At 43.7% G+C, this 15,684-nt stretch overlaps 1 protein-coding gene across 3 annotated transcripts; it reads right to left on the bottom strand.

Moving 5' to 3' along the window:
- Window positions 1-211: 211 nt before the first annotated feature.
- On the bottom strand, window positions 212-14,245 carry MEST (mesoderm specific transcript). Of its 3 annotated transcripts, none has more exons than XM_061165812.1 (12): window positions 12,992-13,032; window positions 9,536-9,690; window positions 7,652-7,731; window positions 7,161-7,238; window positions 6,914-7,050; window positions 6,721-6,779; window positions 5,608-5,648; window positions 5,031-5,101; window positions 4,680-4,781; window positions 3,297-3,373; window positions 2,406-2,469; window positions 212-1,489 (listed from the first exon to the last, which is right to left on the bottom strand). In XM_061165812.1, exons 1-12 carry the CDS (start codon window positions 13,015-13,017, stop codon window positions 1,372-1,374), a joined length of 1,008 nt encoding a protein of 335 aa, XP_061021795.1. In that variant the 5' UTR covers window positions 13,018-13,032; the 3' UTR covers window positions 212-1,371. The 3 variants fall into 3 exon arrangements, with proteins under 3 accessions (XP_061021795.1, XP_061021792.1, XP_061021793.1); XM_061165809.1 differs by lacking the exon at window positions 212-1,489 and adding an exon at window positions 1,517-2,200 and having other exon boundaries at window positions 12,992-13,118; XM_061165810.1 differs by lacking the exons at window positions 212-1,489; window positions 12,992-13,032 and adding exons at window positions 1,518-2,200; window positions 14,166-14,245.
- Between the last annotated feature and the right edge of the window lie 1,439 nt (window positions 14,246-15,684).

Here is a 15,684-nt window from a genome sequence, read left to right as displayed (position 1 = left end):
GTGCATGTCTTTCTGTTGTTGTTCCTTTTTAATACACTTGGTCAGCTTTGGTATGGTAGTACAGCTTTTGGTGAGCTTGAAAGTCAAATACTATCCTATACCCCAGCTGCTTAACTTCATTGAATTCTTTAATGTGTATCTGAAAGCTCCTGGCAATGTTGGAAAGTTTATATCCCAGAGGGGTGGTGGGGGAGGGGGAGCCAGAGTCCACTTTTGTCAAATTCATTTTTATTAATAGAAAATAAACACTTATTCCAGTTGTTATACTTGAAGTTGCTAATAAAAAAAAATATATAAATCACCACTTAATAATCCTGCTTTAACTACTAAGACAATGAAACTGCGGCTTAAAAAAAAAGTATTCAGCACCGTTTGCTCATAGGCCTTTCAGACTTTGTTGTTTAAGTTTCTGGAACATTCCTGTCTGTAAAGTACAGGAACTGCTGAGCTACACGAGGAACCCTCTCTGGGACAACCAATGAGAAGTTAAGCAGTCAGTATACATTCAGCCCGGTGACTTGGACTGTACAACGCTCCCCTCCTCTCCACTAGCTCAGGAGGGACATGCTTCTACACACTGAGGTATGAAGAGTCTGACTGTTATTAGCTGGAAGGATCAGTTCTAACAGCAAAATAACAGTAAATCTCTGGCACAGAGGCTACTGTCTTTAATGTCCTGTGATTTTAGGAAATTCTGTAAATAGCTTGGATTTAGTTCCGTTTACTCAAATGAAATGTTTAAGGTCTGCTAGAGTGTCTGCTGGTTTAGTATCTTATATATATAATAAGTGTAGGGAAATCATAGTCTTGAAGTATACTTAGAATACTGCATTATTTAAACCAAAGTCTAACAGAATGTCTACAACTAGAAGCAGCTAATGAAACTAAATCCAAAGTTATGACAAGGGAAACTCATTCTCACTTGAAGCTGTGTCACTTAAGAGAACTCAAAGCCATTCAAGGCAAGGTGAAGGCAGCACCTTTAGATAATTCCAAACAGGGCCAGAAATCAGCATTTCCCAATACTTCAGAAAAGTCCACAGAAGTATTTCAAAGACTTTTATGCAAAAGAATATCTATCTTCCTGCATCAGTGAGTGGTAGTGCCCATCATTAGTTCCTATGTAACACAAAGACAAAGGCAAGTCCATACACTTGATCAGATGTCAGAGGAATGGGAGGTGGACCATCAGGTCACCTTACAGCTTCTGCTGGCTTTTTACTATGTGCTGTTCACCAGTGTGAGTCAGGTGGACTTTAGTGAGAGAATAGTGTCTGGTGGCCAGGACCTCTTTTGGGCATTTCTTCCTAAGTGGATTACACAACAGATAAGGAATAGGGAAGGTAATACAGGGGAGCTACTCTTTCCAGCTCAGAAGGAGTTGATGAAGCCCATATATGCATTCAAGAAGCCCATGGGATCCTCTAGCTGTGGATAGTGGCTAATGTGGTCATCCAGAATCGACACTGTGGACCGCGGCAGCGTTTTCCTAGTGGAAGAGAACAGCATGGAGGTGAACTTGAGGCTGGAGGGAAGGAGAGGGGTGTAAGCCAGTGGGCAGCCCTAGTAAATGCCCCTGCGGACATACCACACTGGAAAGAACCAACAAAGAGCTTATTCACCTTCTACTTTAGAATTGTATCTTTAGGCAGATAAACATGCCAATTCCATTTATAATGTATACAGACTAGTTTTTAAATATTCCAACAGACCACAATGTGAAAATACAACACATATGCAACACAGGTCAGAGCAGGATGACTTCCAACTCCTTAGGGAAGTGGCCACTCAGCAACTCACTGTCCGAGTAAAGACAAAAGACCTTGCTTATCCTGAGGAGATGAGAGGGTAGTCTGTTTAAAATTAAATGCAAGCTATTACTGGGTTGTTTCTACTAGGCCATGTGAAGGTATGGAACATTTTTATGTGACATTGTCAGTCAAGCACTCATATTCCGACACCTTCCGACTAAGTACCTAGACAGAAGAACAACCTGAGAAGGCACTTTTCCATAGCTCATTCTTCCCACAGAGTCTCCTCAGCTGAGGCCAGTGAGTTGGCTTTACAATCAAACTTAAAGCAAACATTTAAAATATATCCACTTCCATTCCTTGGTTCACACAATAGCTTTTTCTTACCTGTACACCTTGGAACATGTAGAGTGATAATGTCGACTGATAACCATGACAGTGAAAACAGACTGTATAAACCAAGAGAATGTATAACTGAGTTTCTTGATCTTTACATTATGTGAGAGTTAAGATTTCCCCAGTTCATCCTCTATTAAGTGTTTCCTAGATGAATAATATAGCCAGTGAGGTCAGAGACAGGCCAGAGCAATAGCCCTCAACAGGCAATCCTGTTCACCACTATCAGGAAAACAAAGACCCCTGAGGGAGACTCACCTGTACAGCTCCAAAAACTCGGGATAGGGGTTCACGGGATCCAATGGCCCATAGATAAAATGAACTAGGAGAGGGGAGAGGAATGAATTATTAACAGCTCTCACACCATAAAATTACCCCTCAAAAATTTTTTCTTTAAATAATTTTTTAATAATAGAAAACCTAGCTTCTTTCAATAAGTAGTTTACAAGGAACATATGAGAATAAGCCTAAAAATTAGTCCATTTGAGACCTTTTCACCTAAAACACCCATTCATTCTCTTCATCTCTTCTTTGCCCTGGACCAAAAGGAATAAGTCCCACTTCCAACATTTCCACTTTATAAATCCAGGAGACTGTCATTCTTTTAAGTCTCTCTTCACTTATAATTGACCCTTGACATTTGAAATCAACCAATGATATTTTGAGCACTAATTATTCTATGTGAGACCATGCACTGTTTTTAAATCCATAGGAATGAAAAGACAAATGAGCAGAAACCACCTATAAGCCTCTAGATTAGTAATCTAAACAGTCTGTCGTCCCAGCAATTCAGCACTGAATGTGGCAACTACCGACAATGCACAGCACAGAAAGTGGTCTAATCGCACTCCTCACGAACACCAATGCCTTCTGCGATAGGAACTCAATGTTTTATATACTTCTCTACAACACACATCACTGGTTGCCAGATTAAATAAGGGTGGCCAGTTATATCTAAACTTCAAATAATTTTTTTTTTTACTATGTCTCAAAGACTGCACAGCATATACTTATCCTAAATACATATCTGTTGTTTATCTGAAATTTATTTTCAAATTTAGCTGGGTATCTTGATTTGCTAGGTCTGGCAATTACTTAAGCCCATGGTCCCTCAGTTTTCCTGCCAGGAAGTAACACAGAAATACTCACTGGGAATAGATACAGAGGCAAGGGCTCCCACCCAGCGTCTTCTAAACTTCTTTCTCTGATTGATGTACTGCAAGAGACTGTAGGACAGACAAGTTGGCAAGAGTAAAACAAGAAACTTCTATTGTTATATGGATGCAAAGACCTGACAGGAACCACAAGGAACACAATCTATGTTTTCTTAATCCAGAACCACCTTGCCATTCCTGGGAATGACCCACTTAACTTACTCATTTCTCTTAACCTCTAGAGTTCACTACTATGTAATTATGGCAGTGATCATACCTACTATCAATGTTAGAATTAATGGTTCTCTGTGTTTATGAAGCAGGAACAGATCTCGGAAGGCTGGAAATTACTTTGGATTAAAAGTGATTAAAGTCTGAGTCTAAAGTTCTGATTTTGGCTCCACCACTAACTAGCTCTATGACTCAAAAGTTGTTAGTAACCTTTCACCTCAGTTTTCTCATCTTTAGGAGGACTCAACTATGTAATCTGTAAATTGACATCTACTTCTAAAATTCTCAGTGTAAAAGTTCATGAGCACAAAGCTTCATCTCCTGCATTATCCACAGATAAAATGGAGGAGGAGCCCTTTCCCTATGGTGTAAGATGTCAGAACTCAAACTCATGTGCTCTAAAAACTGTGCCTGGCATTGTTTTTGTGAACTTAAAACTTCACCTTGTAGAAATATTTACTTTCTTGAAAATACAAGAGGTCTTTGTTTTCCAATTTTTTTTATATTAAAATGAATGTTCAAGGATCCCAGGTGAGTTTGAGGTGAGGAGGAGGAATGACTCCTTCAACCTCACAATTCCGAACAGAGCTACACTGGAAGCTACACTGACCCAGTTGGCAAAGAGGCCGTATCCCAAGCAGTTGTGGATATCCTATCTCAAGGTCCCTCTGTGAAAGCAGCTACATTCTCATTTGAACCAAAGGATGGGAATTCTTTGTACAAGACAGAGAATCCTCCCTTCTTAGTCCCTGTTGCTATAGAAAGGATACAAAAAAGTAAGAAATCTGTACTTTGAGAGAGGAATTAGGCACCTTTCAGAATTATGATTATACATTTTGAAGCACTTACTATTGACAAAAGGTTCAAAGACAATTTACCAGTCAATTGGCCGGTTACAAACTGAATTAACACTAGAATTTGCAGCTGTTTATCCAAACCTTTTGTCCCAAATGGCTTAGGCTCAGTGGTAACTATTCTCAATTTCTTTCTTCTTAGAAGGTACAGAGCAGGACTTATTGGTTTGCCTCATACGTCATAAGCACTCTTCTTGAAGTTATGAAAGCAAAGAACAGAACACAATCCCACATCTTTTCCCTACTTCCCCAAAAAAGTGTCTCTGGAAACCAAAACAAGGGTTATTTCTTACCTGTCAATAACCAAGTTCCCGTCATTGTTGCGTATCCCTGCCCACATGTCCCACAGCTCACTCTCAGAAGGTCGGGTGTATGGCCCAAAGACAGGGGTGAGACTGAGTAAGTCCAAAAAAGAAGAAAGGTTAAATGTGAGAAGAGCTCAGTACATCAAGTATGATTGGCACTTCAGGTCACATATGTCCAACCCTTGACTTGTTTTTATGAGTTCCTCCTACTACTTGCCTGGCAAGTGGTCAACACCTTTAAAGTATCAAGCCCTAAGATCTGGCCCAGAGCTTTAATGCAGAAACTTTTCACTACACTGTTCCCAGGCTGAAGTAAGTCCATCTTTAACAATAACTTACCCTCGAGAGAATACGAAGAAGTTCATCAACCGTGTGAGGATGGGTGACAGCATGCCTCCATCTTTGAGAAGCTATAGGTATAAAGTGAAACTCAGGATTGCAAAGAAAGAAGACAGCTAGCCAGGATAAAACATTTTATACTAGGAACACAAAAGAACTTTAACTAAATCCACCAGCTTTCAGTTTCTTGATTTGCTTACCCACATTCTTTTCTCATAGATGACAAACCTACTTCTAATTTCCTTTAAGATTACATTCTACACTGATATATTTGACTTTAGGATCCCAATTTGTTCACACATCATGCTAATGTCTTTAGATAGCTATATTTCTCCAAAAATAGTTATTGATCTCATTTTCAGAAATAAGGCTTTGTTTATCTAGGGTTACTTCTACTGCTTTGCTTCTCCTTTATTAAGAAAAAAATTAACTTCATTAACATATAAGTTCAGCAAGAAATAGATTTTTTAACCACAGCCTGTGGCAGCAGGTAGGGGCCCTTGTAAAGGTCCCAGCATTACTTAGGTCAGTATAAATTTGAAAAACTATTAAAGAGCTGGTCGATGGAGTAACCAACCTTTTGCAGAAGGAGAGGACGGTGAGTCTCAGGAAATATACCTGTAGAAGAGACTTAAGTTAGTCGTTTACCAACAATTTTAGGCCAAACACAGACTCAGAGGTTAGTCACCCTATTAGTCACCTTAGTGGCTTTTACTGCCAAAAACAGAATTACAAAAAACTTAGTACTGTCGTTTATTAATTCTCCAGGGAACTGTGTTTACCAGGTCAGAGTCTATCCCACTGGGATTACTTTCCCCACTGCAGAGAAAAGGGAAGAGTATGCCTCAGTCATCCACACTGGCGATGACTAGACCTGCTCCCCCCAGCGATTCCACCCATTCCTTGGGATGCATAGCGTTGTTACTGTTCCGGGCTGCAAGGAAACCAGAGATTTTTCAGGAAGTGTAGGCCCTTAAACCTAGTTTTTCCATTTCTATTTTTTTGTCCCAGAGTCCATGGGAGAAAGCTATGAGCATCACTGATAAAAAGATTCCTCTCCCCATCTGCCCTTAAGGTAGTCTAAGGTATTTGGGGGACACCTGGATATATTCATGGATTTACAAGCCAGGCTCAATGGCAGGCAAAGAATAGGAAACAACTCCAAAAGGTCTAATTATGGGTTCTCAAACTTCCAACTGAAACTTGGCACTGCTCTGAATTGAGAGTTTCCGACACAAACCAGGACAGCGGCACGGGTGGCTGCATCACCACTGTCTGCAGAATCCACTGCAGTTGTCGCAGAGACGGTGAGGCATCCTCTGTACTCCCCACTGCTTCTGATCAGAACTGTTAGCAGACCCACCATGAGATCTTGCTGGACTATGCATTAAACACATTTAAAAATCTTACGGTACCCTATCTTACGGTAACACACCTTTTTATTAACTTATATCAAGATAATCAGTTTCCTTTGTAATCTTATTTTATATATTCAAAAACATTATTCTGAGAAAGGGTCAGGAAATCTCTTCAGACTATGAAAGTGATCATGGCACAGGAGAGGTAAAGATCCACTCCTTTCTGTGGGTCTGTTTGCAGTACCATCAGACGACCATTTAGATGTCACTGCCGTTTCTAAACATGGCCCTTCTAGGCTACACCTGCTTCCCACCCTCCTCCATGCAATTACCTCCATTTGACAGGCACAGACTCTTGATTGTAAGCCGACCAGATCGATTCTGCTTGAATCTAGAGAGGGGAGGGAAACACACAGCTAACTGAGCCAGTGAAGACGAACTCCCAAGAGGGAAAAGGGACAGAAAGAATGTACTTCTACCATCTTAGATGAGTGAGACCTGTGGGAAAGTCACGGCCTCACTGACCTGTAGAGCAGCTCCTGAGCCACCGTGTCCCCGTAGTCGTGAGACAACAGGTTGATCCTGCGGCTCTGGAGCCCCAGATGTCGCAGAAGCGCCTCCACAATGCTGGCCTGCTCGAATATGGAATAGTGATGCGGCCTCTAGGGAAAGGAGAGCCCAGACACACAGGATGAGGTCTGTCTGCCAGGCCAATCCCTCCATCCTCACCTACCCCCACCCCTCAACGCTGTACCATCTAGATGCCGCTTACCGGTTTGTCACTGAAGCCAAAGCCTAGGAAATCAAGGGCAATCACTCGGTGAAACCTGAGGGTCAGACCTTCCCAAATCTACAAGAGAGAAAAGGATGGTTTGGTCCTTCTAATCCTACTCCTCCTCGTCTCCAACCTATAGGAACAAGAGTTTCATCCCTATCTCAGCTTAACAAACAGCCTTTGATAAAAGGAAAGTCTCATGAAACCACCACAGGCCCACAAATGATCCTCTCGGAAAGTGCTTTATTCCTAATAATTAATCTCCATTGAGGGAGGAACTCGAGCACTTTTTAACTTGGCAATGATCCCTCCCAGATTGCCAAAGACTTTTTTTTTTTTTACTCCCTTACAGTAAATGAGAAACTGTTCTACATTTAATCCTATTTTATTAAGCAACTCAGATATGTAAAAGCCTTCTGCTGTTGCAAGAAAATCCTTGATTTTGGATTTTAAAGGCATAGTAGGACCTAGAAGTCTGATTTTATTACCTTGTACCAATCATAGCTGGATGTTGGAAAGCCATGTAAAAGCACGACTATCTCTGGACTTCCGACCACACCCACAGAGTCTGGGAAGGAGAGAGAGCAGTTAGGCCAACTCTGTAAGAAAATAACTTTGAAGATGTAAAAAAAAATCTAATCTGGTATAAAGGTCAAGAAACCCTGACCAAATTAATGACATTAAAATAATAGATTTCTTTTTAAAATGCAAGCTTATTGCTTTAGTAGGTAAGAACAGGCATTTGATATCTATTTTCTTTTATCCAGTATATTTAAAAATTGTAAATACAGCCAATATTTTATAAAAACTTTAAGTGGAGCATAGTTTATAAAAATACTGAATCACTAATGTTCTACACTGAAGCTAATTGTAAATCAACTATATTTCAAAATGTAAATAGCTCACTTTATATGAAAATACTTGATGGCAAACTGCTTACTTTCACGTAAGTTTTTAAAGTATTTCCCTATTTCTCCCTTTATTCTGTATTATTGTTATGTAAACTGCTTTTCCACACAGTAAAGTTTCACAGTTATTAAAAGCACACTCACAATTTACAAACTACAAGTTCTGTGTACCTATAGTCACGAACAGCCTCACAAACATTCCCTGAAATGTAGTAACTCTTCCTCAACTCAGTGAGCTCAGTTTATGCTCTTTGCCCAACACTGATATTTCCCTCATTGGAGACTCAGTCGAATATTAAAAGCGTAATGCTCGACTACTGCAAAATTCTAACAACTATAAAAAAGGTTAATCAACATAATCATGAACATGTTTTAATGTATAAACATCTTTTATATTAGCCAAACATTTAAAGAGTAAGTAGCCTTGCTAACAGTATTAGATTAAAAGTGATAGATTCATATACCACCACTGGCATGAGAATTTGATAATAAGGTTTATAAAAATAATGTGTTAGAAGCAATTAAAAATTTTATATACTTTAGCCTAGAAGTCTTATTCTTGAGAATCCATGCAAATAAGTCATTTCATTTACAAGTAGCACTGTTTGAAAAAAAAATAAGGAAAAAAATTAACACATACATGAAGATTTCCCCTCAACATTAACTATTTAAAGCCCTGAAAAACTGGAAACAATGTAAGTAACCAACATAAAGAAAATTATATACTTACTTTTTATTGAATACAACAAATGAGAGGAGGTCAGGAGCAATAATGAAAAACGGTTTATGACAAACATTTTTCGTTATTGCTCTTGACCCCCGCCCAAAAGTAATCTTTTCCGATCTCGTTTCTCATTTTCTCTACCTATAAAATGAGAAGAACAGCACCTACCTCCAAGTACTGTTGTAAAAATTAAATGAAATAATGAAGGTTGAAAACATAATTCAATGTCTAGCATAAGCAGTCAATAAGTAGCAGTCATGACAATAATTATTAGCAAGTTAATTTATACAAAGGTATAATATTTAAATCACATTCAGTTATGCATATAAGAAATAATCTTTATAGAAAAATAAATTCCCGGATGGGGGAGGAACAGAACCACTGGTAGCTGTGTCTATGAATGCTGTTTATATTACCTGACACTAGGGGCGCTCACAAGAGAAAGCCAGTACTGTCCATCAATGCAAATCAGACCACAAAGTAAATGCACAAGTCAGTCTGCAGACTGGAATCTCAATTCCACCACCCTTTCTCCCTCGCAGCAGTTTTCTGTGAGCTTCCCTACTGTCAAGGTAACGAAAGAAATTAGTCCATTCCTCCAAATGAACACTGCACAGAAAAAAATAGGGTTTTTGCCTCCATCGCGGAGGGGCGACAGAGACCAATGGACGCAAAATAACTCCCTTGGTGGGACCCGTGGGACCTTTTACATGCAGTGTTACAAAGAGCCCTGTTCTTACCTTGGTAGAAGATGCGCAGTCCCTTGTAGGTGAAAAATTTGCCTGACGACTTCCATGAGTGGAGAGCAGGGGAAAGCTGCGGGGGCGGGATGTGCAGATAGGCTGCAAGCAGGGGCACCACCAGCAGCCCCACCTGGACCCACCACTCCCGCATCCTGTAGGAAAATCAGAAACCTGGTGTAAGCAGTCAGGTGACACTGTGCACGACTCTGCAAGCCCCAAACTGGTGAAGTAGGGTCGGGAATTTCTGCGCCACGTGGTGACTACCTTGTCCTCCATGTCAGCCATGGCAGAAAATTTACCAAGAAAAGTGCACTCTGCCTCCTACGGCCACTGCCATATTTGGTCGTCGTTCTAATTTTCAGGGAAAAACAGATTATTTTCATACCTAACCTTCCCCCTCAACTTCTCCCCACTTTAACTCTGCAGCCCCTCCCCTTGTGCTGTAGGGGTTTTTATATAAAGCAAAAGGAAGACAAGTTGCTTAAGTAACTACATTGGCTTTTATCAAGGCATTCCTGGGGGGATAGGGGTCTTTCCCTCATATTTACTCTAAAAGCTCTACCACCTACCCACTGGCCCCCCACCAGTAAAATGTTTTACATATATTTTTTTTTAATTCATTAAAAAAATACATAGTGACATCACATGTCCTTAAGCAGAGAGCTGCTCTTGATTTTCTAATATTTATCAACCCTCTGACTCCAGTGAAGCCCAGTTTGATACTACCATATAGATTTGTGCTGAGAAACTGCTAGGGGTTAAGAGTGTGAAAGTAAGAAGATAGATGCTTTGTACATTCCAACATAAGCAGCTTTGTCATGACCCTGAATATCTAATCTCTTGAGGCAGTGGAGCAGCAGATTTTATTTCTGCTTTTCTTAGCAGACTCTTAAGGAAGCACCCCTATTTATTTAATTTCTTAGCATGCCCCTTACTCCCCATCTACCCCCACACCCAAAAGGAGGCAGAGAATCTGAGAACTGATTTTGTTTGGGGGAGAAAGGCAGTGATTTACACACCCAACTTTCCCATGCCCAGGACTTTGAAGGTCCAGGTCAGTTTATCCACAATGGCAAGTGCTAAACAGGAATTAGAAACATTTCCCTCGGTTTCTAGCTTATGACTCCTGAGGGTCACCAAGGAAAGAATTATCAGTAGAATGGATGTTCTCTTAAAAATAGCCAGAATGGAAATACTTCCTAAAACTAAGAATTACCAAGAACACCGAACTATAAATAAGGGGAATTAATTGTGAAAGCCCTGGTGGAAATGGCTTTGTCTGGACACACACCCTTCTACCATATTACCTGTAATCTGGTCACAATCCCTAACAAACTAATATTTATTTATTTTAGAGTTGTTTTTTTTTTAAATAAACTCTGTGGTTTTATGTCCACAGAGATCTCAGCTCCTTTGCCTGTTTTAAGGCATACCAAGGCAGTCTTTTTGTTTTTGCCCCTCTGAAGTATATGCCCATAAAATAGTCAGTGACTTGGTTCTATCTTTTAAGGTAGAAAGATGAAGAAATGATTAGAAAAAGTGCCCTGAACATGATCATTATATCACAATATTCACCCCATAACAGTAGTAGACTGCATCCCATTATCTCCTTAAAAGGTGAGGTGACTAAAGGTATTATTAGGTTTAGGTTATCATTTCTCCGTGCTACCTGTCCTGGACTTCAGCTCACACATTTTCACCTGCGCATTTCATCCTTCCTGATCTCCCCATACTTTTCATTCATACAGGTTCCAGCAGCCGTGTATCTGCAGTGACTCAGCAGAGTCAGGCAAGGGATACTAGAGGAGAGGAGCAGGAGGCGGCTCCCCCCTCCATTCTTGGGGTTGGAGTGAGGGGGGGCCGTGGTAGCCACAGGAATAAACAGACACTGTTTCTGGACACCACCATCCGCCACCTCTTCTCATTTACTCTAAGAAAGCAAAGAGGCAACCCCTCACGAAGCCATAAATTTAATTACTTCAGTAAAAATGCCCCTAATAATATTTTAGGAGTTAGTATGAAAGCAATCAGGCAATCAGTAGGTAAAATGGATTAAACATTTTTGACTAAAATCTCCATTATTTGATGAGCCAAAAATTAAGAATATAAATTCAGCAAATGCCAGTAACAAACCTTCCAGAAATTAAGGAACATTTACAAACCTTTATTTATCTTGTAAATAGGAAAAATACACACATTTAATACTATGAAACCTGCCCACTTTAGAGCATCGCAGTGAGACTATTAACTACTTTGTGCATGTGTGTGTGTGCTAAGTCGCTCAGTCATGTCCGACTCTTTGCGACCCCATAGCCTGTAACCCACCAGTCTCCTCTGTTCATGGAATTTTTCAAGCAAGAATACTGGAGTGGGGATCTTTCCTCCTCCAGGGGATCTTTCCAACCCAAGGATGGAACCTGCGTCTCTTGCGTCTCCTGCATCAAATGGAGGATTCTTTACCACTGCGCCATTTAGGAAGCCCACTACTTTGTAAACCAGCGCAAATAATTCATGTGTAATATTATGACAGTTTGGTCACATCATTCTCACTTGGCTTCCTGTTACTTCAATCTAAACAATACTTACGCCTTGGTGATAACACACTGCCAGTTCTAGTCACACCTATGCGGTAACTCATGCCACAGCGACCGCAGGGTCTTCAAACCCTAAATCACGGCAAGGCAACACCGGGGTCTTGAAATTCTAAATCGCGCCAAGACGATGCAGGGGTCTAGAAACCCTAAATCGTGTCAGGGTGATATCAGGTGTTAAAATCCTAATTCACGCCAAGGCGAAACCCAGGTCTAGAAACCCTAAATCGCGCCAAGGTGATACCAGGGTCTAAAAATCTTAAGTCGCGTCAAAGTGAAACCCAGGTCTAGAATCACTCAATCACACCAAGCGGGTACTGGGGTCTAAAAATCGTCAATTGTGCAGGGGTGACGCCAGGATCTAAAAATCTTCAATCGCACCATGGCAATGCCGGGGTCTAAAAATTCTCAATCATGTCAGGGTGATACTGAGGTCTAAAAATTCTAAATTACATCAGAGTGGTACCAGGGTCTAAAAATCTTAACCCTGGGGCATACCAGGGTCTAGAAGCCCTAAATCGCACAGGGCGACGCCCAGGGTCCAGAAATTCTAAATTGCATCAGAGCGATACCAGGGTCTAGAAATCCTAATTCAGGAAGCTCCAGCGTTCTTCTGAACGGTCTGTGGCATGCCGGCGAGACATCTCCTCCCCAAGCAGGTAGAGCGGGCTCAGAGGACAAGAACGCATGCCCCCCGACCTCCCGAGATTTTCCCCTCCACTGCAGGAGTCGCAGTCCAGTAGCCCCAGCTCTGACCGGCAACGTCTTACCCGCTAGCCCGCACCCCATTTGGGGACAGAGGCTCCAAGCCCAGCACACACTGCCACCACCACCCCACCCCCAGCGCCCGCCACGCACCCACCTGCGGAGACGATCTCGGCGCACCATGGTGGTGTCTTAGCCCATGCCGCCTGCACGCCGGCCCAGAGCAAACGGCGCGCCGCAGCGCCCGCAGCCGTGCAGGGCTGGCCAGCGGCGGGGCGCAGCCCACGGCCCAGGAGGGCGGCGCGGCCGCGGCAGGCAGCCACCGGGGTGGGCGCTGCGGCAATGCGCGAAGGCGCGGTTGCCGCAGAGGAGGCGCCACCCGCCGGGATGCACCAGGAGGTGCTCGTGGCCGCGGCAGCGCCGAGCGAGTGGGCACCGACTTTTAGAGCCCACCCGCGCCCCGCCCCTGGCCCGCCCACCGCACCGCAGTGCCCCTCCCGCTGAAGCCACCTCCCCTCCCCGCAGCCCTGCTGCTGGCACGAGGAGGGGGCGCCCCCCCTAGAGCAGCTCCTGGAGGAGGGGGGTCCCTTTCAGGGGTGTTGACCCCACCAGCACCCCACTGTTCCCTCACAGCCCCCTACCCTGAACCACAGGTTCTAAAAAAAAAGACAAAAAAAAAAACCCTCCTCTGGCGAATTAACAATGCAGGTAGAGACCACAAATTTCTGAAACCCCCTACTCCTTCCCCAGACCACCCATAAGCCCCTAGCCCCAAACGTGGCCGCTCGACCTCGGATGCAGTGAGACCCAGGGCTACGGGCTGCTGCTTTCGCCTGGCGATCCTCGCGGAGGCGGGGTGGGGTGGGGGACCGTGAACCTAACGGCACACGCGCCCGCGGCAAAGCAGCGGTCCGTGAGCTCCCACCACCTCCTAGGTCCCTAAATGCGGGGATCTAAGCCGAGCTGGGCCTACCTCTGGGGTAATCGGCGGATTCGTGGGACGGCCGATTAGAAGCAAAAGAAAAAGGGGGGGGGGGGGGGCGGCAAAACTTGCGGAAAACCCAGGCTCTCTTTCGCGCGCGGCCACGGCAGCGGGCTTGTCCTCTGCGGCAGCGCGACGTGGTCCGCACGCCCGAGCCCTGCCGCAGCCCTCCCGCGGCACCCACTCCCAGCACTGGCCCGACCCGAGCCAGGAGGGGTGATCGGCACAGATGAGACTAAAGCGCCCTTTATTTGTGTAAGACTGAACCACAATGCGAGGGGCCCAGTGGTACCGAAAGAGGGAAGGATTTCCACCCCCCTTCATCCATAATCCTTTAAAAGACATTTACCTTTGAAGAGAAAAATGTAGAGAATCAGAGTGTGTTCCGTTTTCTGGCTGTAAATGGAAATCCTGACAAACGTGCGGGCTGCGATGCCGGCTCCCTCCAGCGGAGGCGCTGCAGGCCTCCCTTCCACTCGCGCCCACCGCGGCCACTCCGCTGCCCAGAGAGCTGGCGAGCTAGAGCTCCGACATCCCGGGCTTGAAAGGCCCGGCCAGCCGAGACCACCGGGCGCCTCACGGGGTGCCAGGGAGCTGAGGGGCGCCAGTCGGACACAGGAGAAACCGCTGTCTGTGAACGTTGTCACCAAAAACGTGCGGCACGGTCAAGGGTACACCTCTACTGATGTTGCCTCAGAGGTTCCTGAAACAGTGCTAATGGAGCACCTCCAGAATGCTAAGAGCTAGAGGTGCAAAGGCCAAGGAGAAATGACCCCGGGCACCCCCGCAAAGCAAGATGCTGACCATCTGGTAGGGATGGTCAAGAACTGACAACGGCTTAAAATTTCCCTTTAATTTCCTGGCAACGTTTTGTGACAGGTTGGTCCCCTCCCCTCAACACACATGCCCCTCAAAGGCCGAGCCCAAGTATTATTCACCTTTTGTATCCCCAAGAGCCCGCCAAGGCACTGGCCACAAAGCAGGCCCCTAATAAATACTGCATGAATAAGTGCAAGAATTTGAGGGCGCACAGGGGAGGAAGTAATTAAGGGAGGGGGAAAAGGGTTGTTTCGAATGATGAATAGACATTTACCAGAGACAAAGGACATTCTAACCAGAGGGGACGGCATTCGAGAAGCACCGGAGGTGCAGGACCGCATGACCTTTGGGGAAAATTGCAAACCCTTTGGGCTACTGTGCTAAGAGGCAAAAAAAATTAGGCTAGAAGGAGTATTTCATCTTAAGGAGTTTACAATTTGTCCTAAATAATATGAGGAGCCACCGCTGGATTTAAACCCTTTACGGCCTTAATTGGTTACTTAATGAAATTTCAATTACTCCCCTTAACAAGCGGAGGATTACCTATTTTAACGAACCGCCACCTTTTAAGCAGGGAATGAATTACTGAGCAAAATTTAAATCAGTCCTTTCAACAAATAAAGACTTTCCTATTTTAACTAAGAGAACAATATAAAACAAACTTGGCATTATAGTTTCTCATAGTTATTGTCAATGGAATCTACGAGTCCCACAAACAATTCCCTACTTTTATTCCCACCACACCAGAAGCACCAGCATCCAAGATGAAGGTAATTTTGTATTTAATGGACTGAGAGTTCACAAAGGATCTTACTCTGAAAGCCAAGGAACATGTCCACCCACATGGAACAAGTGGGCAGACAGGAGGGGAGCCCGCTGGGGTGGAGGAAGGGCAGGGACCAAGGGAAGTGCTTAAAGACAAGTGAAATTCTGATGCTCTCCACAAACCCTCCCAGACACAGGGCTAGGAAAACCTTCCTTGGAGAAGTAGGTTGAGAAGGACTTCAAATTCCTAACTCATTTAGGTGAAGGAAGCATTCCTGTTTGGA

Source organism: Dama dama, chromosome 18 (genome assembly GCF_033118175.1).
Source record: "Dama dama isolate Ldn47 chromosome 18, ASM3311817v1, whole genome shotgun sequence".
NCBI lineage: Eukaryota > Metazoa > Chordata > Mammalia > Artiodactyla > Cervidae > Dama > Dama dama.
Note: the sequence above shows the minus strand (reverse complement) of the source record. Positions and strands in the feature narration are given on the sequence as shown.